The 26,482-nt window shown below is 32.5% G+C and overlaps 1 protein-coding gene and 1 long non-coding RNA gene across 6 annotated transcripts; one reads left to right on the forward strand and one right to left on the reverse strand.

Annotated features, from left to right (window-relative positions):
- Window positions 1–8,886: 8,886 nt before the first annotated feature.
- Window positions 8,887–20,767, reverse strand: LOC143248852 (uncharacterized). Its single transcript, XR_013027221.1, has 3 exons — window positions 20,517–20,767; window positions 15,229–15,289; window positions 8,887–13,778 (listed from the first exon to the last, which is right to left on the reverse strand). It is a non-coding gene; the product is annotated as an uncharacterized LOC143248852 (long non-coding RNA).
- On the forward strand, window positions 8,913–26,178 carry LOC143248851 (uncharacterized). Of its 5 annotated transcripts, none has more exons than XM_076497695.1 (4): window positions 9,250–9,387; window positions 16,945–17,101; window positions 19,958–20,094; window positions 25,534–26,178. In XM_076497695.1, the coding sequence occupies exons 3-4, from the start codon at window positions 20,038–20,040 to the stop codon at window positions 25,834–25,836; spliced, it is 360 nt and encodes a 119-aa protein (XP_076353810.1). In that variant the 5' UTR covers window positions 9,250–9,387; window positions 16,945–17,101; window positions 19,958–20,037; the 3' UTR covers window positions 25,837–26,178. The 5 variants fall into 5 exon arrangements, 4 of the variants coding, with proteins under 4 accessions (XP_076353813.1, XP_076353809.1, XP_076353810.1 ...); XM_076497696.1 differs by lacking the exon at window positions 9,250–9,387 and adding an exon at window positions 13,150–13,288; XR_013027220.1 differs by lacking the exons at window positions 16,945–17,101; window positions 25,534–26,178 and adding an exon at window positions 25,217–25,528 and having other exon boundaries at window positions 9,249–9,387; window positions 19,958–20,099.
- Window positions 26,179–26,482: the final 304 nt, after the last annotated feature.

Here is a 26,482-nt window from a genome sequence, read left to right on the forward strand (position 1 = left end):
ACCCACTTGTTGAGAAATTTATATGCAAAAACGGCTCGTTTGGGTTGAGAAAATATTTTACATAGAAGAGCGAACAACGTTTCGACCTTCTTCGTTCATCGTCAGGTCGAAACGTTGTTCGCTCTTCTATGTAAAATATTTTCTCAACCCAAACGAGTCGTTTTTGCATATAAATTAAACAACACAATAGTTGTGCTTGTACTCAACAGTAAAGCCAATATACCATCAGGGGGGAAGTTGTCATTCAATAGTATTCTTCAACTCACCAAACACGTTAAGGGCTTGACTGTCACTCTTATAACAAGCCCATACCTTAAAGTGTAAAAATAATCTGTGGCTTCAATGTAGCATTGTTTCTAGAAGGTTCCTAGGTTAATTTATGAATAAAAGTATCTTTAACAGTTTTCAAAAACGTATCTCCCTAACGGATTAATTCTAGTCTCTCCCGATCTACATGCCTGAAATTAAATCACCCATAATTATGATTTCATTAACTCTTTCAGCAGGGGTTCGATCACGGAGATTGACCTTATAACCATTTCGTTCTGCTTATAGTGTTCATGCTATAATTTTTTATTTATTATGTATATGTTCACGAAAGTTTGCACATTAACAGTAAATATTACAAGACTTACGTACTCAAAAGTTTTACTATTCTTAAGTGTTTTCCTATAGCAAAGCCACATCGGGCTATCCGCTGAGCCTACCGAAAGGAATCGAATCCCTAGTTTTAGCGTTGTATACCGTAAACTTGCCGCTGTACCAATGGGAGACTTATAAAACTGACTTTCACAAAATGTTCGGTCTTGGCTGTGTTTTCGTAGATCAACATTTTTATTACTGTTTACAAATAAGTTCTTAAACTGTTGTTTTTTTAAACATAGAACAGTAAATAAAAAGGGTGTGAGGCTAGTTTAGAAAAGTCAGCATTAATTAAGACAAGAAAGAAGCCCAGAAAGAGGTAACCCGTATCGAAATGGAAAGTAAACATCTCGAGGCTGAACAGAACTATATGAAAGCCAGAAAATAAAATAGGGCAAAAGAAATAAATTTTAGACTCAACTTCAGTTGACAAAAGCAAAATGAGAACTCTGAATTTAGTCGGCATATTAAGATACCACAATTTCATGAAAATTAAGCTGATAAATATTTAGAACATTTGGAGAAAGTTGCTTAAATCATGGACTAGCCTAGCGATAAATGGCCATTATTGCTGCAGTGTTTTCACTGGTAAAACAGACAGCCAGATGTGGCTTTGCTATAAGAAAGCGCACACACACACAAGGAGCTTATGCTGCTCTCTTTCTGGAAGATTGCACAGATTATGATAATACTAAAGCAGTTATCCTCTAAGTATATGACCTAGTTCCAGAATCTTATCGCCAAAAGTTTCGAGGTTACTTCAATCTTGATGGTCAAACACATATGCAATTCGCCCATGAAAAGAGGTTTATTTTGATAAGAGTTGTAATTCTATGCATACTGACAAAGTTTTGGTAAATTAAGTCAATTATGTTTAATTTAGGAATTTAAATGCTGTACAAGTTTCTGCAAAAATATTTTATTTCTACAAAAATAAAGTTAAAACATTACATGAAAGCAGCTGCTGTTTCCAATGATTACACTTTAATTCAGAAAACCACTTTTCATAAAAAGAAATTTTTCCCAGCTAAGCAGAAACCTGTACCCCTAAAGTTGAGGATACTATTAAAAATGCAGTTCCTATAGTTCGAAATCTTCTGGCAGATTGTACAAAAACTTCATCAAAATCATCAAGGCCTGTCTTCCATTTCTATAAACACCTTATTATATTATGTCCTGTTGTTGGAGTTTGAAAAAGAAACAGAGGCAACACCCAGTGCATCTGTGTCCACATATGGATGTAGTTTTACCAGATCATTCGATGTTGTTGATTTGGCCACTTATAGAAGGGCTAACGTAGTTAAGGAGGAATTTAAACTTTTTGTGTCTATTGGTTCTGTAATTTCATAAACGACACTGCTAATCTCCTACCCGTACGTATTTTACATGATACTAGAGCGACTCGACTACCATTGTTAGAAGGTATATTGACTTTAGGTTCGAGTTCTGCCATTGCTGGTCTGTCATCACTCAGGGTATTGAAGGAAGCTTTGATAATGTTCCTCTTCATAACATTTATTTAACATCAGACCTAGTTTCAAGACCAGTTGCGGGTGGAATGAGACCTACTATGCCAATTAATAGTATGTCATTATTGTTGGCAAACGATTTGGCCAGGAAAAAATTTGTTAACAAACCCAAAATGGTAAGTGAGCCGATCACTGTTTTATATGAATATGATGTTGTTGTTGAGGATAATCCATAAGCTTCCTTCATGTGCTGTGAGTTGAGCTTAGGCAAAGAAATTAAGCCAAAAGAAATGTTTTGGACCCAAAGAGAATTCTGTGAATAACTGTTACTACTCTCATTGGTGAGTGACAATGATGAAAGTGAGATATCTGATTCAACTGGTGAAGTTTATTTGCGAGAAGTAAACTGATCACTGAGCAGGAAAACGATCTACAGATATCTTCATTATTTAAATACGCACTTCCAAAAGATGAACTGAAGAAAGTTCCAAGCGGTATTATTTTCAAAAATGGTGTGCTCATAAGAAAATTGAGATTACCAAATAAACTAGCCTCAGAGAACTGGGCTAGTTTATCAAATTGTTTTACAAAAGTGTATTGTTGTGATATATTGAAAGTAGCCCATAAACTCTCCATGAGAGGTCATTTAGGAGTCAGCAAGACGTGTCAAAATTGCAAGACATTTCTTTTTGCTGGAAATTATGCAAGAGATTTTTCGGTTTGGTAAAAACATTTCATACCTGTCAATTGGTCAGAAAACCTTACCAGAAAACCCCCATTGCTCTTTAAAACCTGCCCCAACTTTCGTAAAACACCTAGATAATGTGATTATTAGTTATGTTATGACAATAAGATAACATTTGTGTCTGAGCACATTCACGTGCTGTGTAAATTTAGTCTCATACGGTTGTTTGTATTAACTGTCGTGATATTTGAAACTGTATAATTTTTTGACAGTGCATTGTATTTAATGTGTATATATATACATATATCAGTAAAAATTGTCTCACGTCAATTTTCAAATATCTAAGGAATGAGGTACAACGGATTTGTCGTTGTACGTTTACTTTAATGCCTACGCTTGTTTCACCAGTTTTCTTTTTGCTTGTGACGTATAATTTAATAGTCTGTAACAAATTCTCACTAAAATTCATTGTCCTTTATTATGATAAATGGGAACCCAAATGGATTTAATCCCCTTGCTGTTGTCTTTGATATCCTCAACTTCTACAGGATCTACTTCATATTATGTCACTCCTCTGCCTCTTTTGTACTTTATTCCTGTTAAATAGCCTGTAATCCTATATTTAAAAGATTTTGCGTCATCAAAACCATTTATGTTTAACCATTTCTCAGTTATCTCATTATGTCAAATTTTCCTCTTTCAACCATGCACTGCTTTTGTAATCAATTTCATTTTTTATACGTCCACCATTATGGCTACTTTTACAGAGATGCCAACCATTACGATTTGAGAGTAATCATTACGAGTTTGGTGTATACATTACGACTATTCGCTCATACAGACAAACATTACGACTTGTTGCAACTCCCAAGTTATTATGTATTATAAGGCCTATACAATAAAGTGATAAATTGTTACCTCAGGGCTTGAAAGAGGTGAAAAGAAAATTTCTGGTGAGATACAAATAAATTTTGATAATAAATGAAAGACATAGTACGAATGGCTACTTGCAATAATCTTGTTTGTGCATGAAATAATAAAAAAATATTTGTTTCTCCGACGCATACCAATAGTTTAAGTGCGGTGCTTCTTCATACTGGATACGTAAAGGAATCCACAGTTACGTCATCAGTGCTTGTCAGCCAATCAGTGCTTGCACAGATGGGTATTTCTCGTTTACTGAGCGGCATAGAAAACCAATGCGACCATTCACAAAATGGGGAAAAAAAAGACGCCTCTTTCACCAGATTGTCTTGTTCCTGTCAAATCTAAAATGACTAAAACTGTGAATCAAAAATTTAGGAAAGGGTATAGTGCAAAATATCTGGTCATTGCATCAAAAGTCAGTGACAGTCATGCGTTTTGTACAGTTTGTCATTTTGATTTTTCTGTGGCACATGGCGGGATAAACGATTGTTCCAGACATACAAAATCGGCATCTCACGAACAAAAGGCTGAGGCAAAGACAAAAACGATACAGATAACGACAATTATGAGTAAGAATTCAGAATATGAAACCATAAGTGCAGAAGTGATGTTCACGTCATGTCTCATAATTTACCCCTAGCTGTAGTCGATCATGCAGGACATCTATTCAGAAAAATGTTCCCAGACTTCGATATAGCGAAAAAATATGGCTGTGTATGCAGTCAAAAGGACAATGTTGTTATAACTTTCAACCATCCAGAGACATTCTCATGAAAGCAAAGGCTAAAACAGCTGCAAAACTATTACAATAAGTGTCATAAACTTGATATAAACTAGTCCTTACACAAAGACATTTTCTATATATGCAAAACGGCTCGTCTGGGTTGAGAAAATATTTTACATTGAAGAGCGAACAACGTTTCGACCTTCTTCGGTCACCGTCAGGTTCACAATGAAAAATGTGATTAACAGGACGCTGACCACATGTTTGGAAGGGGTCGTGTAACTGATTGTCGGAATGTAGAGGGCAGTGTTAGATGTTTGAACATATAATTTTATTTTATTATATTTAATATAGATATAAAGGCGTTCCTTTATATTGGTTTATTTTGGGTTTAAGTTGTTGTATAAGTAAGGCTTCTTTAATTTTGCGTTTCTTTCTCTATTTAGTATTTGAGTGTTTTCTGTGGTTATGTTGTGTTTATTTGACTTGCAGTGTTCGAGAACGTGTGAAGGTGACTTTTTATGTTGTTTGAATCTGGTTTCCATTTTTCTACTTGTTTCTCCAACATAGAAGTCGTGGCAGTCATCACATTGTATTTCATAAATAATGTTGGTGTGGTGTTTGTCAGTGTAGTTTTCACATAGTATAGACCTCAGTTTTGTGCCTGGTTTTTGAATAAACTTGGTATTAACTGGAGTGTCATATTTTGTTATTAGTTTTTGCCATTTGGTACAAAACTTATACAACAACTTAAAACCAAAATAAACCAATATAAAGGAACGCCTTTATACCTATATTAAATATAATAAAATAAAATTATATATTCAAACATCTAACACCGCCCTCTACATTCCGACAATCAGTTACACAACCCCTTCAAAACATGTGGTCAGCTTCCGGTCTGTTACCTCTTTCTTTGTGAACCTGACGATGACCGAAGAAGATCGAAACGTTGTTCGCTCTTCTATGTAAAATATTTTCTCAACCCAGACGAGCCGTTTTTGCATATATATTTCTCTACAAGTGGGTTTTCTCGACATCACTGAAAGGCATTTTCTGCTTACTGTTTGCGCATGTTCAATGGTGTTTTACCAGTATGCTTGTTACTCTGAACTAAATAAAAGACAGAGTTTCAAAATATTTTTTTAAATTTATTTATTAAATACACAAAACACAGTCATAAACGAGCAATCTATAGCAGTAATAAATAATAATAGTTATAATAATAATATAATAATAAACAGCTTAGAAACATTGGTAAGGTCTAGTAGCCGCAAATGATAAAAGGGCTCTGTCTACAATCATTAGGCTGTCATTTGAAACAGTTGGCATCTCTGCTTCTATACCCATTTCTGATGCGAAACGTTTCTCTGGCTATATTTCTTTTTGCACTTAGTTTATCTTCGCACTGATCCCTATCTCGTATACATGCACCGCAAAATCTTTTTCTCTGCTAACCCCTTTATATCGCCTGTTCTGCCAGTTATATACTTCACCTGTTTCCATAGGTGGCAAAATCTGATTTTGTTCTCCCTATTTACCCACGTCTTGTCAAGAAACCATCTACAACTTTAGCCTCCTCAAGTTTATCATCCACTTCCTTTTCTGGATTTTTTGTTTTCCTTCCCTCCAAATGACGACCTGACATGATCAGGTAGTTTAGGCACTTCACTCGTTATCTGAGGGTCACGAGTTCGAATCCCGGTCACACCGAATATGTTCGCCCTTTCACTCGTCGGTGTGTTATAATGTGACGATTAATCTTACTATTGGTTGGAAAAGAGTAGCCCAAGAGTTGACGTTCGATGGTAATGACTAGCTGCTGTCCCTCTAGTCTTACACTGCAAAATTGGAGACGGCTAGCGCACATAACCGTCATGTAACTTTCAGCGAAATTCAAAACAAACTAAACTCTCCAAATACAAGTGATCGTGGTCTGCTGAAGCTCAAATTTGTTGCTCAATAGAAGAGACTCATTGCAATTAAATTTATTACTTTTAGTTCTGATAATGAATTATTAAAACACAATATTTTGAATAAACTAGTTTAAAGATTACGATAACTTAACACGTTTAATGATTTACCAGCGAGTTGGAATATACCTAAGCCTAAAGCACGGTTGCTACTGCAGCCTGTGGTTTTCAATTCTTCTGCATAAACACATAATCTGGGACTTTGAGAAAAATATTATTATTTTTTTATCTACTGGAGGTATTTCGCTGTTATACATGATAACTTGTATAACTATATCTCCTTATAGAGCATTTGTCTCTGGCAAAAAAGGTTCAGAGCAGGTGTACGATATATCAACCCTAATTTTTTGACTGTTGAGAAAGTTGGAAAGTCATTACTGAGATTAAAGTTATTATATTAAATTAGAGCCTATTCTAAACGTTAATTGGAAAAAATATTTTAAAACAATGAGATGCGGTACTTAAAAGAACAACCTACTTCACTCTCTTTCCAAATCTGAAGAAATTGATAAATTTTCTACGGAAGTTCTGTGCCATGATTCTTTTTTCTAAATTTATTCAAATGAAACTTGTTCCTTTAGGTCACGTGAGTTCTACTTTTGACGTAATTACGTATAAGCGGTGTATCTATTGGATACTGTTACAAACCAACGTTGTTTTAAATTAGGTAATGATTGTTTATACTGCGTTCTAAATCAATTTTGAAATACAAAAAAAAAGAATAGATATAATGATAATAAAATCTAGGAACCTTTATTTCCACCCAATTTTTCAAGCAAAAACCCTTTCTTTCAAGTTATTTCTGTTAAATATACACGATTCGAATATCACAAAAATATAACAAGTTGAAATTTTTTTTATTTTTAATTTCGCGCAAAGCTACTCGATGGCTATCTGCGCTAGCCGTTCCTATTTTTCAAGTCTCCAACCTTCAGGAAAGTTTGAAATGTAATTCCTTTAAACTTCTATCGGGTGTTTTTTAGCCATAAATAATATATTTTGTTGTTTGTATTTTAAAACGTTTGCAAAAGTATGATATTAAACTGAAAACAGTTGTAACTAAGTTATTGTTTCTTTAACAAAATTCTCATTTTTCTCATAAAAAATACATATTTTCATGTAATGTGGCATAAGAAATTTAGAAAATGAAAATGTTATTTTTCTTTATTCATGGAATAGTTTTTCTGAACTGTTCTGTCAGTCTTCTAAGGACCATTTTCTAATTCCTTATGTTGAACACTTGGCCTCCAGTCTGATTTCATTCGGAAAAATATATTTAGGTTTATATTGTATTTATTAACATGTCAGCCATCTTTGAAATAAGTTTATTATGCAGTTTAAAATGTAGAAACTTGAACGTTTTGAAACTGATTGAAAGCTGAGAATAATGGTACTATTTTCTTTCATAACCATTGATATCTTGTGAGGTTTAGTCTCTCATATGTCTATCACTGTATATATGGTGTAATAACTGTGGATTTCATATCTGGCTCAATTTATAGATTATTCTTACTGAAGATTAATGTGAGTGTTTACTTCTATATTTAGATCGAGATCTAGTCTTTCAAGCTTTGTTTTCAGTGGAAGTGGAGAGATAGTTGGCATTAGGATGGTTTGTTTCTTTTGGAATTTCGCACAAAGCAACTCGAGGGCTATCTGTGCTAGCCGTCCCTAATTTAGCAATGTAAGACTAGAGGGAAGGCAGCTAGTCTTCACCACCCACCGCCAACTCTTGGGCTACTCTTTTACCAACGAATAGTGGGACTGACCGTAACATTATAACGCCCCCACGGCTGAGAGGGCAAGCATGTTTTGGCGCGACTCGGGCGCGAACCCGCGACCCTCAGATTACGAAGCGCACGCCTTAACGCGCTAGCCCATGCCAGGCCACATTAGGATGGTAGCTATAGAGTTGCACATATGTACAGCTGGCCATTAGAAAAGTTTTAGTCAATTTCTTTGGAGTGTCAGCTGTATAAAATGTTATTTTACCTAACTATGTTTCAGTAGGTTTGTTTGTTTTTGAAAAAAAGGAAATGAAATTGAGCGATATTACTGATTTAAATTACATGTTTTTGTATAAAATCAGTCAGAAAACATCTTTACTGATGAAAACACTCAGCACATAAAGTAAAATTTTCAAATTTTATCATTTTTGGAGGTATTAATACAAGAACAATGTGATCTGTTATGTACGTTTTCTGTATAAAATTGTTATTGGAGCTTCGATTGTTGCTAGATGTCATGCTAAACTATTATTTTTGCATTTATGATGCAATAAATGTCACTTGTAGTCTCAAATGCAGTATTTCTACATTGATTAACTGAAGAAAAATTAATAAAAACGAATTTCAAGAACGATTTAGTTGATACTTTGCACAGTTGGATGTGATTTTTTGGTAAGCAAATTCACCCTTTTATGTCAAACAAGAGAAACCAAAACCATAAATCGGTCAGTCACTACGTGGCGCTTAAGTCAAGGAAGAGAAATTTTAAAACAAGCATGACGGTAGTGGGAGAGGGAAGTGTAATATCCATTTGTTAATTGGGTTGTATGTGAATACCAGTTAGAACGATCGAATTGAATAAAGATCACTTTAAGGAATATAAGTTCCTGAATATCGATAAACTTTTTAGTTGATTAACTCTGTGTTGGTGTACATATCTCATTACTGTGATAAACTAAGCCAGACGTCGTTAACGTAGCCTGGAAGTGAATTGTAATCGACAGGATCTCCTAAATGTTATGTGATAGTCAACAGTACGTGTCTTACAATTACAACACGTTTGTTATTCTGGTCGTCAGTCCATAAAACGTGAACATCAACTTATCCGTTCTGACGAGAAATGATCTGTCTGGCTGAACTGAACTATGTTCTTTGTTATGTAGGTTTACCGTGTTCTGTGAGAAATAGTCAACACGCAGGAGGTTTCAAGCTCGTATGACAGGAGTCGACCATCGTACAAGTACGTATCTGATTAAGAGTGATCACTCTAGAGAGATATAAGTTTACTATGTATCTATTATTCACATGCTTCAGTTAAGGTAATATTAAAAGATATTAGTGTTTTTCATAATCTGTTTTATGTATAAAATTTACATATGGGACATTAAAATGACAAAAAATGTAAAGTTCTCGACCTTTCTGGGAAAAACACATCACGTGATGTTTCAGAGGCATGTTCATTAATTTTGATGGTAAAGCATCTATTAACTAAGACAGTGCCCCTAGCTTGAACAGCAGTAAGACTTCGTCTTTACAACACTAAAATGAGGGGTTTGTTTCCTCAATAGGTACAGCAGATAGCCCAGTGTGGCTTTGCTTTAAGAAAACATATACACTTCACACACCAAAGCAGTAGCAGAAGAAATAGAAAGAATCATTTGTTCTGTGTCTCCATTACATTATTTGCTGTCATGTGTACCAATAAAAGTTTTCTTGTTCTGCCATAAGAATTTGCATACAAAGGCTACAAGAAGCTGAAGTGACTTACAGCTGCAACCACTGGGCCAGTGTATTGCTTACTTATTTGTATTCTCTATATTGTGAATGAAGTAGTTAGGGTATATAAGATTTACAGGGGAACAATTAATATGGTTTTGATAAACATTTCCAAAAGTGTAGGTGGAGGGAACAATAGCAGTTAGGGTGCAGTTGATTGTGTAATAATGCAAAATTAAGCATTTTAATGTATTTTTTTATTAATGAGGTTATAAGTAATTGCAACAACACATATAACATTTTAATCTGTGTGTATTGTATCTCTTCATTTGATAAAGGGTGTGTGTGGAAGAAACCACATTTATCAAAGGGGAGATGTGGACAACAAGACTTCAGGAAGTGCTGGTCTAGATTTTTATTTCTTTGTTATGTCTACACATCTAAAGGTTAAATGAGAATCTCTTTCACAGAAGTGAAAGGAAAGTGAAATCACAATATAACTAGTTGTAATTTGCAAGAAAAAAGTAGTTTGAAGTTCCTGGATTGGGTCTTCAGTAACATAATTATGAAGTGTCTGTTTCTTTTGCCAAGAAAGTGATCAGTTTAAACACATTGCTGGAAGAAATTTGTTTCTATCTATATTTCAGCTGAGATAACTTTTTTTCTTACAAACAAACTGAATTAACATCCTTGTGTCTACAAACTGATAATTTTGCTTTTTAGTAACAAGTGAAATTTCAATAATAATATTTTTGTCTGTTCATTTGCAGGTTTTTTCTTTTAATAGTTGGTTAATCTTCCATTAAAAATTAATCATGGAAAACAGTAAAGGCCTTTACACTGAATGATTTTAGTGTTGCAGTCTTCTCACACAATAAAACTTGTGTTTGAAGATTTATACATAAATTAGGTGGCCTATATATCAATCAGTCTGTAAAACTTACTAAATTCTGTAGCAATACTGAAAATGAAAGTTAAACATAAAAAAACTATTGATCTGTGTTTTAGAACTTGCTTTACACTTGACAAATTTATTTTTAGTTTCTTGCATTCATCAGTGGTATGATTCCAGATTATAATATTACTCTTTATCATGCTAATACTAACATTAACTTTCCATGTGAAACAAGACATTTTATTTTGATTCAACTTTATTTTTTTTCTTTTAAATATTTGCTGGAACATATCTTTATAAATAAAAGTTATGGGCAGTGGACCAGTCATTTTTGTAACTATCTATGGTAAACTTAATGATTAATGTTATGAAGTATTTTCTTTAGTTAAAACTTGGATATTCTTCACAAGTTTTAAATGTTTTGTGTAACTTTATTGATGTGATAAAGAGATCATCATATCAAAGTTGTGAAATATAAAATTATAGCAGTCTGATGAGCAATGTTATGGTAATTACTCAACCATGCAGTAATAGTAAATCTTTAGTCATAGTTTACTGTAGTGTCTCGCATTTAGATAGAGGCTATTTGGATGAAAATTATTGTGTAAGCTTATTTTATTAAATAACTTTGCAATCATTTTGGAAAGAGTCCTTTATATTTTTGCTTATATTTCTTTAGTTTATTAAAACTGTTGAACTTAGCAAACAATTTTGAAAAATATTATACATCAAGCTTATGTTTTGGGAAAGATATAGTTTTTATCCTACTCAGTGTCCTCAAATACCAAAAAAAAAAGTGTGTGCATAATAAAAGGAGTTAAGTTGATTTTGTGTAAACATGTGTCTTTGTCCTTATTCAAGTAAGCAAATATGTCATTAAGTTCACCAAATTAAAAAAATATACTATTGATTTTATTATTTTATGTTTCCAGTATTAAATAAGGTATTTAATTAAATACTTTTTATTGTAATAGCTCATTTAAAGTTGACTAAAGTTATCAAATTTAACAGAGTTAAACATGGTCCTTGAATATACTGAAGCCAAGAGAATGATGCATGTCACGTGTAATTTATAATGTATCATGTAGACATTATGAAATATATACTAATGCATAAAATTCTGTTTAGTTAAATAAACACTGAAAATAAGGTAACAAAGATTATCTTCTTGTTGCTTACTGTCACTCGGTTTTCAGCTCAGAGGAATTTCTTCCACTTGTTAGTTCTGTTCAGATGACAAACAGTATATCAATATTCATAAGGTAACTGTGCTTATTTGAAGATCAATGGAAGATTCATTTTAAATTTTGAATTAACCCTACAAATGAATTACACTATTTTCTTTGTAGAATGACTAAACATTATAATATAAAAACACAGAGGTTTTGTTTGAATATCTTAAAATATCATAATATTATTTTATACATATGTTTATACTTTTTATTAAATTAACCCTACAGCCCTTTTTGGCTGACATTACATCAGATGCTGTGATGCAGTACACGTGCACGTGTTACTTTATCCAAGAACCTAAAACTCATCTTTACAAAGTGACCTGTATTTGTGTGAACTAGTATTTTGTAAAATCGTCACAACTAAGTTATAAGTTATAAAAAGTTCTTAAATTTAAGTTATCTTAAAATACAGAACAGTAAATAAAGAAGTAGAGTAAACAATAATATTTTCTATTTTGAACTTTTTTATTCATTTGAGGCTTGACTCAGTACTGAATATCAAGTCTCATAAAATTTTACAGTAGGATGTGAAATAAAACAACAATCATTTAGATTTAGCATGTGTACATTTCAAAATAACAAAAATTCATAAATTACAATATCAGTACCTTAGAATTGCACTATAATTTATAAAATTCGGTAACTTAGCTCTGAGTCATATTCAGAAGAAAGTGTACCTAAAGAAGTACTTCCAAAAATGGCAAGAGGTAGGTAGGGGCACTGAGATTAATTCAGTTAATGCAGTAAGCAGAAAAGATGGGAGATTCAATTTTCCATATTATAACTTCTCAATATTAGTAATTTGAGTTCCTAATTCTTAAGAAACTATAGACTTGGTATTTGAATATTACAAACTCTTATTTGAGCATATCATATAATGCATAAAAACTGACATTTAGAAATTGTTTTTCAGTATTTACGTTTAAGTTAAAAACTCAACTAATGTATAACACTAAAATTTGAATTATAATTTACAGTTTAAAACCAAACACGTTTGTTTTGAATTTCCAGCAAAGCTTTATGAGGGCTATTTGTGCTGGACTTCCCTAATTTAGCAATGTAAGACTAGAGGGAAGGCAGTTAGTCATCACCACCCACCACCAACTCTTGAGCTTCTCTTTTACCAGTGAATGGTGGGATTGACCATCACATTTAACACCCCCACAGTTGAAAGGGCCAGCGAGTTTGTTGTGACGAGGATTTAATCCCGCAACCCACGGGTTACAAGTTGAGTGCCTTAACCACCTGATTTGAAATTAGTGTTTTGAAGAAAATGTTTAATGAAAAATTTTGTGGTAATTAAATTTTTCTTATCCAGCTTTCATCATTGAGTCATAGAAATTGATATGAATGTTATGATATTATGCCATTCATTAGACATGTGGTATCAGATTATGTATTTTCACCACCTAACTTTCAAACTTCCAAAAGTAGTATGTAAAATGTTATGTTTTTTTATGTAACCATTTTTAAATAATACAAAATCATAAGTTATTTTATCCATACTACAAAATTCCATTGCAGTTAATAATTTTTATAAAGTAAACTGTATCTGTTCTAAAAAGAAAAAACCTTTTGAACATCACCCTTTCTTCATGAGATTATAACAACAACAACACAAGTTTACTTGTGAATACACTTTGCAAAGGCTGAGAAATTGTGCAGGAGGAACTGTGAACTTTTGACTAGTTGTGCTGATTTCTCCAAGCCAGTTCCCTTGGCTGTGGCTTTGCTAGATAGTAGATAGGGATAGTGGGAATCTTCTTAATCCATTCATGCACGTCACTAATCAGATGATGAGACATTTGGCTAATCATTGAAATTAACTTTTCAAGTAACCATAGTTTATTCTCTTTAGAAAGCACACTAGCTGACCTTGCACTCAGTTTATTAAACTAAGCCTCAGATTGACCTTAATGTGTGGTATTCAAGTACAGTAATGCCTATCGCACAGTTATAAGTAGCTGCAAAATACAAATCCATAAATGTTTTGCACAGAATTGTTTCAAACATGAACAATAAGAAATCCAAGCTAATATCATTGTGCAATCACCAAAGTAATCATTACTCAAACATTAAAAATAAGTCTCCATCCAACTACTGTCTTACAGGTTTCTTAGGACTACAACAGGCTCAGAGAGAATTGAACAAGATGTGTAGATAGAGATGAAATCCATAACTTTACTACATATTCCACACTGTTAAGTCTAACTCTGAACCTAGTGCACTTTATAACAGATCATTTCATAGTAAGGAAGTACTAATTATTGTAATGATTTAAAACCATCTCACTTCAGGATGACATGACAATAAAAACGCAACTACAAGTGTTACAGCACAATAGATACAGCGTATAACATTTGCCTAAAATAAAAGATTAGTATTCATATAAGACTTGGATCTCATTTACATAGACACTTTAACTGCATTTAAAAAAGTATGTTACAACAGAAAATGTAACGTACTAAATAAAATAAGCAAAAAGTTTAAAAATTGTGAAGTGTTAAAACTATGAATGAAAACCAATTTTTGAAAAACACTCTAAAAAATTTATCGTACATCTGGAATAGCTGCTGCATACCTATTACATGCAGTGAAATATTAAACTACTTATGTATGACCAAACGGGTCACAAAAATAATTTTCTGATCATGACTTCATCAGTAAATAAAACAGTAAAAACCATTATTTGTGTGAACCTCAACAGACACAATTACAATGTTCATCATGAACTGGATTCTTTTTATAAATCTTTGAATCAGCATGATGCACAAGCACACAGAAATGAACTAAAATCTGCTGATAATGATATATATGATATTGATGAAATAACTTTGTTGAGGACCAGTATTTTGTAGAATACAATCACATTTCAGTTGTAATACAGTACATTTTATGTATATATATAATGTATATACATGTTATTATTACTGTCTACAAATAAATCTTGAAATATCAATTCTCATAGAGCACGGAACTTTAAGTAAAGAAATATAGATCAACAATGATCTTTCCTTCTTAATGAATTTGTACTCACTTTCCACAGTTTGTTGATCCTTGTCACATTTTACAACTGGAGTATGTAAAATATTGTTCTTGTTTTATATACACACATTGATATAAAGAACATCAAAGGTTATATTTAAGTACCACAGATGTCTAGTGTAATTAATAATTCTTATTAATTAAAGTGTATTTATGTCTAAAAATATTTTCCAAACATCATTCATCTTACCTTTCCTTGTGAGTCTACAACAACAAAATAAGGATCTTCTTATGAAGACAATTTTCAAAACCTAAAATACCACATAGAAAAAATTCTGAGCTTTCAATTGGCTATAAACATTTCATAGAACAAAGTAAGAATGTGTTAACAGTCATTTCCAAAAACCAAAGAAATGGACAGAATTAACTTTTTTGATTTTCTAAATATAGTAATATTTCAGAAAATAGATAAGAAAGGAGGTTTTTTTATTTTATATTCAAGTTTGTCAAAATTTGGTAATTTAAATTTCTATTTGTTAAAAAGTATAAAATTCGCCTTTGGATATCAGAAATATAATTTAAACCAAAGAAGCATTTAGCATAGTGCATGACAACAAAAATTGATATTTAGGAAATTGTTTTAATATTTATTTTTAAATTAATTAATTATTGTGTACTATTACATTTGAATTACAATTTACAATCTGCTACCACATGAATTCACATATATTCATAAAATAATGGTTCAATAATGTACATTCAATAGATTTTGAATGTAAATCTACAAATGTGATAACACCCTCCGACCCCTACACATAGTCATACAGTTAAGAAGGTGTAGAATGAAACAAATACAATTACTAGTATAAAATAATAAATAACATTCAAGCCACCAGAAGCAATACTTAAATATTATATATGCTATTAAACTCTTCTAACATGCCTTGTGAAAGCATCGTCTTCATGTACTGTATGGTTTATGGAACACGCATGAAAGAGTGGGGTGCTTTGGACATGAAAGCTTTCTCATGGCATCTTTTGCAAGGGCAACAATGCTGCAGACACACAAAACTTAGTTTTGGTAAATATCAGTAAAATCATGTTAACAATAAAGAAGGGTACATAATTTCATTATAGCAGTAATTTGGTTGTTCAACATCATAATACTATTGTATTAATGCACCACATAGAGGTGTGTGAATTTCTACACATTACATGTGGCACTTAGAGCATAGTGAAAGCTAATCACTGAGTTGTTACTGAGTAGTCATAGCATATAACTAGTTGAAATATATCCTGCAGACTCTCCCTTCAGTGTCACACAAAGAGGGATATCTAAGAATGGGTTAACATTCAAAGAGTCATATCCATAGTTTCATGACAAAGTTGTATAGTACTTTACACTTCCTTGTGTATGTGAAACTTTATTGTTGTATGATGTAGAAGCTTCTTCTCTGGATACTTGTAATCAACTAAAGAGAGGGAATGAATATGGTCAGATTTATTTTGGAGAAGTCAAGATTTGCTTTTAAGATATATTTGTAATTTCTTTCTTGAACATGCTAAATGTTTGTGCTTTAGTTATTCACATGGAGTAAAACTTTAGGGCAAGTAGTTTTTTGATGCAAAAGAATGTTCTTGTAATTCCAAAAATATTAAGAGACTGGCTTATCAAAACTTCCATAAACAATACGTTCATAGAATTTCTCATTAACTTTGTCACTTTTCACCAACAGATGTGAAAGGTTGCAAAGATCATACGTTATTTATTAGATAAAATACTTGGTTATACAAGCAACGGACCATTTTAACTGAGAAGATATTCACCAACTGTCCCATTTATTAATAGAAGTTGGAAATGTTTTTTGTGTGATGTATTTTTCTCCAAATTCTGATGTTTCAAACAAGACAGTTTTTCTTAATTCCTTAAAGCTGCTATAAATCATTTGTGAATGGATTTTTTTAGCCCATCTCAAGCCCACCACCACCTCTCCAAAGTGTACTCTTCTATCAAAACTATAGAGAATCCTGGCTGATACCCATGTCATTTAAATGTAAACATCCAGTGTACCTTTGAAAGATTATAAATGTCAATACACTCGATACAAAAGTTAACACCAAAGGTAAACAACACAAATAGCCTGAAGTCAGCTTTTATATCTGATGAACATAAAGTTTTTGATGTTTATGACAATATCAGTCTGAGGCATGTTTATTGTAGTTTTGAAAACTGATTGTAAAAAATCAAATGTATCTCATACAAATATCTTTGGTAGCATGTATGTAAAGTTCAATTAAAAGTTGTTGCTTATAATTATTAATACTGTACCAAATATAGTTTTGTTTCTGGAATATGTTAAATACTTCTTCCTTTCATAATTACTTGCAGCAAAGTCCACATATTGTGAAGGCTGTAATTGTACAGCCTGATCCAGTGTCAAATTTAAAAGTCATATTGATGTAAGAATGTTGTTATGAATTAGGAAGAAACAAAACTTTTGCTTATATCAAATTATTATTTTGTTTACCACAATTAACATTTTTTTATTATTATATTTGTTGACAAAAATAAGAAGAAAGTTGACGTCATTCAGATTCATCCTGATATTTTTGTGAAATCTTCATCTTTTAGTCACAAAACTATGTGTTATGATCTTATATATTCCAAGTTCAACTCACAGTCTGGAGTAGTGGGTTTGAATTCTTGTCCAACCAAAAATGCTTGTTCTTTCAGCTTTGGGACATTATAATATAATTTTTTTTGTGGGAATACAGTTCCCATTAACACTTTAAAGCAGAAAGTAAATCAATAGAAACCACCCCTCAGATTTCTACAAATTATACCTCCAACCTTTAAAAAAAGGTTACAACCTCCTTAGTAATGCAATTCTGTGTTTCACCATCAACTATTTCAAGTTTTCATATAACATTTAATTATTTTCAGGCATATTTTAGTGTTTTTAGATTCAATTTTATGCATGTTATTTCGTAAAATTTGTGAAGTATAGTTATAATTTATAATGCTAAATTTGGATGTTTCCTTGATAAAAGAACAGATTTTAATTTAAACTTATCAAAACTCCTGTGAATCAGTATTAAGTTTATCAGTCAGAAAAGTCAAATAACATGAATATTTTGAAGTACAAATGTTGTTTGTAGTAAAAGATCTGTTTGTATGATTGCAATGCATGTGGAACTTGTACATGCTTGGTTTAGTTGTATTTTTATAAATGAAAGGTAAGCTATATTACCAACATTAAGCAAGAATAAATTTGTGTCTAAGAGAAATAATCTCAGATTTATAGAACAATGGAAAACATCCAAGAATCATTATAAATTTGTATCGGCACATCTGTCGTTAGTAATGTAGTACTAATATTAAGAGTCGTATTTCAGTTATTAACCTTTTTTCTAAATTTGAATCAGGAACAGCAAGATAGTTGTACTATATTTTCTATCCATTTTCCTTGTCGTGAAGAAAATTAAATTTGATAACTGAGTTAGCTCAGATGTTATCATTTTTATGATATGCATAGTTGATAGTGTCCATTCAGTCAGATTAGATTATTATGTAGCTTACCAACTTGCAGCCAACAGTATATAATATTCCATAGTTTTAAAATATATATGGATGAGTGCAAAGTGAATTGTTTTAATTTGACTGTGTACACAATATGTAGTTATTATAAATTAACTGTATACATGACAACCATGTATATACCTTTTCATAACGTGTAATGACTACGTACCCCACTGTAAACAGTATTTTGCACGTGATTACATAATTCAGATGACGTAACTTTAAAAATAAAATTCCAAGACAGACATGTATGTTGTTAAAGTTTAAAATTAACTGTATTATGGTTATCTGTTTATTTTCATTGTGTACAACCTCAGCAGATATTTACAACAATGTTATAACAATAACTTGACACATCTAAATGTACAGTTATAGTAATATTGTCTTACGTGACATATTTTAAACTTGAAGTGACCTAAACAAATCATCTTATTTAAGGCATAATGAACATTAAAATCTTAGCACATACATAAGCTCTTAACATTAGGTTCAAGTTAGTTTCACTGTTTAGCATTGTTTTGACCAGAATTGTATATTTCTACTAAATAGGTTTGCCATATATTTTTATGTAGAATGAGCAGGATTGATAAATGGTGACCTTCAAGTCATTTGTTAAAAACTGTATGGGGTATTATCCATATTAATGTTTAGAACTCTGTTGATTCCTGTGAGTGTGTTTAACTGTTGGTTGTTGTGGAGGAGTGAATTTGAACTTGAGTACGAAAAACAAAACAGGTTATTGCAATATTCTAGATGTAAGAAATAGTGTGTTATAAGGAACTTTACAAAATCATACTGTTCTCTAAGATTGTGGGAGTTTTAATATTTTCTTACAAAAGAGTGAGAATGCAACTATATTTTTGTTTGAAATGTTTCCATGGTCTTATAATACTGTACTGGTATCTCTCACTTTCTTAATATTTTCTTTAAATGTTGGCTGTGATTAAGTTTTTGTTTGCTATTCTTTGTATTACTTTTATATTGTTTTAATAATTTGGTATTGTGCTTTTTGCTGTTTTTTTTACCTCATGAATTGTTTGTACTGTCTTACTCTATGGGTATTGTAGTTTATAATTTTGTCTACATATTGCTTGCTGCAGGTGAAGAAGTGCCTACTTCAAGTTTTCCCATTCAAGAACTTTGTAAAGATTTATACTGAATGCTATTCTGTTTTTTCTCAAAGTTTTATAGTAACATTAAATGAATAGCAGTAAAACTTGTTAAACAGTTAACTTTCTTATAATTCTATATTTAACTGGAAAAGAAAAGCTATGCAAATTTTAGGTGACTTAAATCTTAATTGTCCAGGAATTAGTAAAATGTTAAAAATATATTGGGTCCAAATTGAGATTTAGAACAAGATTTAGTGTGAACAAAACTGTATTTTTCTTCTGTACAGAACTATAATATTTTAAGCCGTTTTCACTGTGTGAATGGCCTTCAAGTTCAACTTTCCAGCTCCTAGTAGTCACGTCGGTGATGCTGAACAAGATTAATCTGAAGAAACCTGTGAAGGAAGAATCTGTTTATCAGAAGGAAAGGTACCAATAAACAGTGGAGGTGAAACTATGGGGGTGGAGATGTCAGTCAGTCCACAGCGCGTGCACATTTGTCTTTTTTGTTGTTGTTGTTTAGGCATGTTAATTTTAGTTTTGTTGAGTTTTAAACAAAAATTTTAGTTTTATAAGTGATGTAGTTAAAGGGGTCTCAGTAAAACTCGCAAATATTCTGTCATTAGCTGAATCGCCTTTAACGTTACCGTCCCTCATCGAACAATTTTAACCCTTTAAATAACGAGAATCCAACAGGATGCATGCAACGTCAAGCACAGTGAAGCTTCGTAATTAATACATAAAAAAATCAAACAAATTCATTCAAGAATCGAACAATATAAACACAAATTATATTTATCTACAACTTAAAATTAGACTCTATACTAGTAAAAATCAGACCCTTACATTGTTATGAGGTTATCAGATAATTTTAGAGTGTCGCAATCTGTAGACTGATTAAAAAATCTAGTTCTAGGTAAAATAAATATTTTATTATTTTACTGTAATTGAACTAAGCAAGGCTATAAATAAATGAGAAGTCTTATGTCAATAAGGCGTGAGAAGATAAACAAAAGAATTTAAGTTAATTTTAAAGATGACAAATATGATTTTGCATTAAATCTTATTGATTACACTGAGATTTAAATTATCACAATAGTGACGTAGGTACAGTTAGCCCTCGTGTAAATGTGCGCGAAATTCGAAAAGAAAACAAAACCAATATTTCGTTGAAGTTTTCTATTTTTCTACCTAAAGTTAAAGCTGAACGTTAAGGCCACTTATTAACGAGTGTTTTATATCTTGAATATTATGAAGTGTTTGTTTATTATGATTTATATGTTTATTGTAGAGCATATTCAGTGGGGGTATCCACCGTTTTGAAAGTCGATACACTTATCTCTGTCCCACTGTGGATCTTTTTATAAAGTGAATGGAGTGATTTGTTTGTTGTTAAACGCGATGTTTTGTGAAGGGCTATTTGTATGCTGCTGAAGGTTTTTAAAGTTCGAATTTTACCTTATATGTGCTATCAGAATCGTTATCACTTGCAGCATTCAAATCAATAAAGGATACATTCTACTTAAGTTGGTTACTTTTGTTGTGTTTGAGAAACGAGCTTTTGTTGAAAACGTGCAAAGTGTCTTAGTTTTCTTTCTCTTTACACGTCCCTCCCAGTGTCACACAAGTATGTCTGCGGACTTGCACCGCTACAAACCGGGTTTCGATACCCATTGTGTAGCTTTGTGTTTTATTCCAAACAAGCAAGCAATTAAATCTTTAGGCGTAGTATGTGAAAAAACAAAAGAAATTTATCACGTGACTGACTGGACAGTGGTCAGCGTTCTGAACTGTGAATCGGAAGTCTTACAACTCGCGGCATGTTGCCTTAAAATCGCGCCTCGCACTTTGGGTGTGTGTCAAAAGAGCGACATTGAAATTACATTATTAGAGTGGCTCAAGGGATGGATGTTAGCGCTGTTGTAGCCACTTTAAAATTAGGGACCACTAACCCAGATAGCCCTTGTAAATATCCGAAACAAACTAAATTATTTCTTTCAGTGGCCATTCCCTACACACGTCTGGTTGTGGAGTTGATTATGCGCTTTGACCCTCACTGAGCTGAGACCCCGTTGCCTTTCGACTCTGAGATTTCACTGACCCCTATGCTTTTGGGCGAAGTCTTGATGGGAGATAAATCGCTTGAACTTGTCGGGTTTTAAAAGACTTTCATAAAAGCAGTCTTTACGTGTCAAATTGTTTGGATAGTTTTCAATAGCGGCTGTTTGAACAAGTATGCACGAAATATTTCTATTACCTAAATTACTGAGACAAAACTAGACCAGTTTGACTGTTGTCTCTTGGCGACATATATTTCATAATAGTTTTACTTTTATGAGACTTTTAATTTGTTTTAAGTTCAAATTCCTTTAGTAACAAGTTTCTCCAGTATAGCTGTTTACATGTAACACCAATCAAATATTACTTTGTTATTATATGGTTACAAGTCTTATTGTACATTGTAGGTTATTAGTGGCGTGTTAGCAGTTGTCAGGATTTTTGAGATTGGAAGAAATATTTTTATCCTGGCATTGATTACGTAAATCAAATTGTAAAAAACGTTATAACATAATTGTTTAAAATTAATTGATTAAAATCAATCAAGCATGTCTTCATTCGTTGAATTTCTCTTTATTTGTTTTATTTTTGTCGTACTTTGGTCTCTCTAAGTGTTTCGGTCTCGTTCAGGCCAGTCGAGAGGTTGTACAAAGTAAATATAGGCAGCGATTATGTCTTAACTGTACTTTTCAGGTACTACTTTTGTTATCTTGGTTAAAATTCTTACACCTAGCTCCTGTCAGTACAGTTTCTAAAGAATGGCATGTGTGAGGTTGTACAAAATGAGTTGAAGCAGCGATTAGGTCTTAAATGTGTTAACTGTACTTTTCAGGTACTACTTTTGTTATCTTGGGTTAAAAATCTTACACTTAGCTCCTGTCAGTAAAGTTTTAAAGATGGCTTCTATAAGGGCTGAAACTGGAAAAACAGCCAAAGAAAGCTTGTTACACCATCAAACTTTAAAAGAAATCCAAAATACTTCAGCAATCCCGTAGGTCTTCAAATTTCCAGGTCGACAGCGGTTATATGAATGCCGTAGGTGAATTTCGTTTGCTCGTCAGCTCATCGTTGTACAAACGGTTTCTTTAACGACACTATAATAAACATGAAATGTAACTGATTTTACTCGCTGGTTTTAGGCAGAAATATATAATTGCTCAATATGATAAAATCAGTTGGACTAACGGTTGTGCTCACTTGTCTCTTGTTAAATGCAAAGCTACATAACGGACTATATTTGACTGTGCCCACCGCTTATCGAACTCCGATTTTATCTTGATGAGCCTGTAAGATTACTTCTGTGTTAGCGAGAGCCCCCCATGCTTGTGGACAGTGTAAGAACTTGAAGACTATGTTAATATAAGCCTTTACCTCGTGCAACTAACTATTCACGTAATGTAATATACATCTTCGAGAGAATTTTGTGAACTTGTCTGGGAGCTGTAAATTCGAATAACCCTTCAGTGTCATATAATCAAGGTATTTAAGTTGTACCTGTAAAAAAAAGAAGGGCTGGCGAAACGACAAGTAAGTAACTGAACAGGAATATTAAACAAATATTTGGAAGTACTTACTTGGATTGGAAAAGTTGTTTCTATCTTATATGGAACGTGAACTAGAAGATAGGTGTTAACCTTAAAGTTGATTTGGCTCTAATAACGTCAACAAAAACTCATTGAACGTTTGAAACCTGTGTCACACGAATATCGCTGTCGTGCAAGATTCGAATCTTCGTTCCAGACTTTTCTTCAAAACCAGCAGTTAACGTGAATTATTTTTCGTATTTAATCAGCGATAACAGGAATAATTATGTGGATACAGATAATTAAGATTTATTTCCCTTTTGTTTAAAATCGTAATTCTATTTTCTGATATCTTTGTACCGATATCGCCTTGAAAACATACTGTTTATCAGTATTGTAGGGTCAATACTAACTAACTCTTACTGTTATTTTTAGCCGCGGCATAGCGGCTCGGAGAACAGTTCTGAGTTGCTGTTGTTTTCTTTAAGCCAAACGTTTAACTCCCAGCTCCGTCATTTCTTGATGTATTTGAGATTTAATTGCAGTTTTGAACTCAGAAGGTCAAACCCTTTCGACTGACGTATTTGGTAACGTCTAAAGTCTAGTAGATGGATTTACTCTAATCGTGCCTAAAAGAATTTCTGTTTGAGGGTAGGCTGGTAGGTAACGTGCTGAGTAATAAAGTTGAATCGGGTTGTATGCTTAGTATTGCCTGTAAAGAAAATATAGCTAATAAATAGACTAGTAGAATATCCGTGTTTAAAAGTGTTCCAAGTGTTGTGGATATTAAAGATTCCTTCTTATTTATTTTAGTAACCTTTAATTTTTAGGAGCAGTTCAATAACGCAATAAGTTATTCGTAGCGTACTAGGTTGATACTGTATTTCCTGCTTATCCTAGAATTTCCAGTTCATCAATTCGAAAATAAATATTGGGTTATTACAAATGGTTACCATTGTTGTTTGTTATTAAACACAAAAATTCACAAAGGGCTATCTGTGTTCTGCCCACCATGGGTATCAAAACCCGGTTTCTTGTGGTATAAGTCCGCCGACATACCACTGTGCTACTGGGGGAATCACAGAGGGTTCTTGCCTTCATAATATTTATCTTTTGCCATTACTAGAAAAACATACAATGACTTCAGAATATTTTTCACGGTATCACTGATTATTAGATACCACTTAGGAGAGCTAATTATTCGAATATTTTAGAATAAGCCTTTGTTTACAGTTATAACTCTTGAGTGTAAGTTATAGAACAGGCTTTTCATTACAGTTATAGCTTTGAAGATGAGTTATCATTTCGAGAATGATACCTGTAATATTACCCCACCTTTAAATAATGTAAAAACGTCATTTGTTATGAACATTTATTCACAATAAAAAGAATACAACATTAAAATCTTTGCAACTTCTCTTTGTTGACATGAAAATGACATAAGAATGTCGAAATGTTGTTCTTCACTTTACTTTACTTAAAGTTTCAATACCCATACCAGCCATCTTGATAATACATTTTTACTTCAAGTGGGTTTTTCGTTAGCACAGACAATAAATATTTATTAAAAACAGGACTAGCCATAAAAAGATTTCACATATGTTTCGGTATCTGTGTAAAGTATTGTAACATTGTATTAATTTCAATCGTAAATACTCCATTTTATTACAGATATTAGAGAAGCCTATTTTTCGGAAAGTTAGTGTTAAAATTCCGTAGTTTTTAATGTCGATAATGATTTCAGAGATATAACATGAAATAATTCAGAAATGAAATAAATTTTATAATATTGTTCAGATTGTTGGTACAAAATAAATTTCTGTTTAAAATTAACTTTACTAGAGTGTTGCTTCATACAGGTTCACATAAACCTCGTTCATGCGAATGAATATAAATAATTTGTGTATCTGGTAAAAATAAAAATAAAATTTATTTACTGTTGCGTTTTTTATTATTTACAGGGAGAAAAAAAACAATCTTGTATTATTTGGGGGTTATGTTACAAGTTCATGAAAAAATTACCACACGGAGTATTATATAGATATTAACGACTTTCAAGGTTTCTGTGTTAAATATTTTATTGTTATAGAAGAAATTCCCACCTTTCATAGTTTGGACCAACAGAAAGAATTAATTCATTGAATATTTATAAATGAAAAAACGATTTCAAATAATAGCATAAACATGGAAATGTCTGATCATGTGTCAAATATTCAACATAGTTCTTGTGAAAAGATGACTTTGTGGAGTCATGTTCAGAAAATAGAACTTTCTGTATTCCAGATACGAACTATTCAGATAATATCATCTATTCAGAAGCTTCACACGAACCATCTTCCAAAGAAAAGGTAGCCGGACAAAAACTGACAGAAAAATATGATACTCTGGGCCGAATTAATGTAGAGGAGACAGACAGAATTATCAGTTGTAGTTCTTTCGACGATACGGATTTTCGACAAGATTTAGAAGATGAATTAAATAACTTATGCAGCGAATTGACCGAACAGGACATAGCCCAAGTCGAAACGGTTTTTCGTAGCCACAAAACATTTGTGTTTGTGTGCCAGTGTCTGGCCAATCTGTAGTTGAATAAACCAGAGGAAGAATGGCAGGTATCCCTGACCTGCTGTTTGATAAAGGAGAAACGAGAACACGAACTAAACGAAGACTGAAACTGGTCCTCGCCGAGAAAGGCACATGTTTCATTCTTTGGCATGATGTCATTGACAATTTGACGAACTACGAGGCCCAAGATAATACTTTTCACACCATGTTCCTTTCCACCGATCACAGCCAAATGGGTGGTTTCAGTTTCGAAAACAAAACAGTTGCCAGATAGTTTCACGAACAAGTCGATCTACTGACGTCGGGTCCTCTCAATATTTCTTTATCCGTTCCTAAAGATAAAGGGAAAAATTCCAGGAAGTTGGAAAAGTAAAGTTACCCCAAAATGTGATATTTCTCTTCCTTGCTGTTTCGAACACGTCATAAGTATTGATATTAGAGACAAAGAGCAATTCTATACTAACCAGTTTTAGAGTAGAAATAGGTTTTTAAAAGACAAACCATCTCTCGAGATGCTACCTTCAGGTTTAGTTAATAAAATTATGTGTCAACTTTCTTTTAAGAACTTTATATAGAACACAATAGTATAAATGAATTTCGTGTATATACACACTTTTATAACAAAATGTAGACAACATTAACGACACGTAAACCGCTAATAATAAT

This window comes from Tachypleus tridentatus, chromosome 4 (genome assembly GCF_004210375.1).
Source record: "Tachypleus tridentatus isolate NWPU-2018 chromosome 4, ASM421037v1, whole genome shotgun sequence".
NCBI classification, from domain to species: Eukaryota; Metazoa; Arthropoda; class Merostomata; order Xiphosura; family Limulidae; genus Tachypleus; species Tachypleus tridentatus.

Bases quoted from the DNA above. Each gene is read 5' to 3' on its own strand.
- LOC143248851 (XM_076497694.1), top strand. From the start codon at position 20,038: ATGCTGAACAAGATTAATCTGAAGAAACCTGTGAAGGAAGAATCTGTT. The intron at 20,095-25,533 runs GAAAGGTACCAA...TTCTGTATTCCA, and splicing joins AAGAATCTGTTTATCAGAAG to GATACGAACTATTCAGATAA.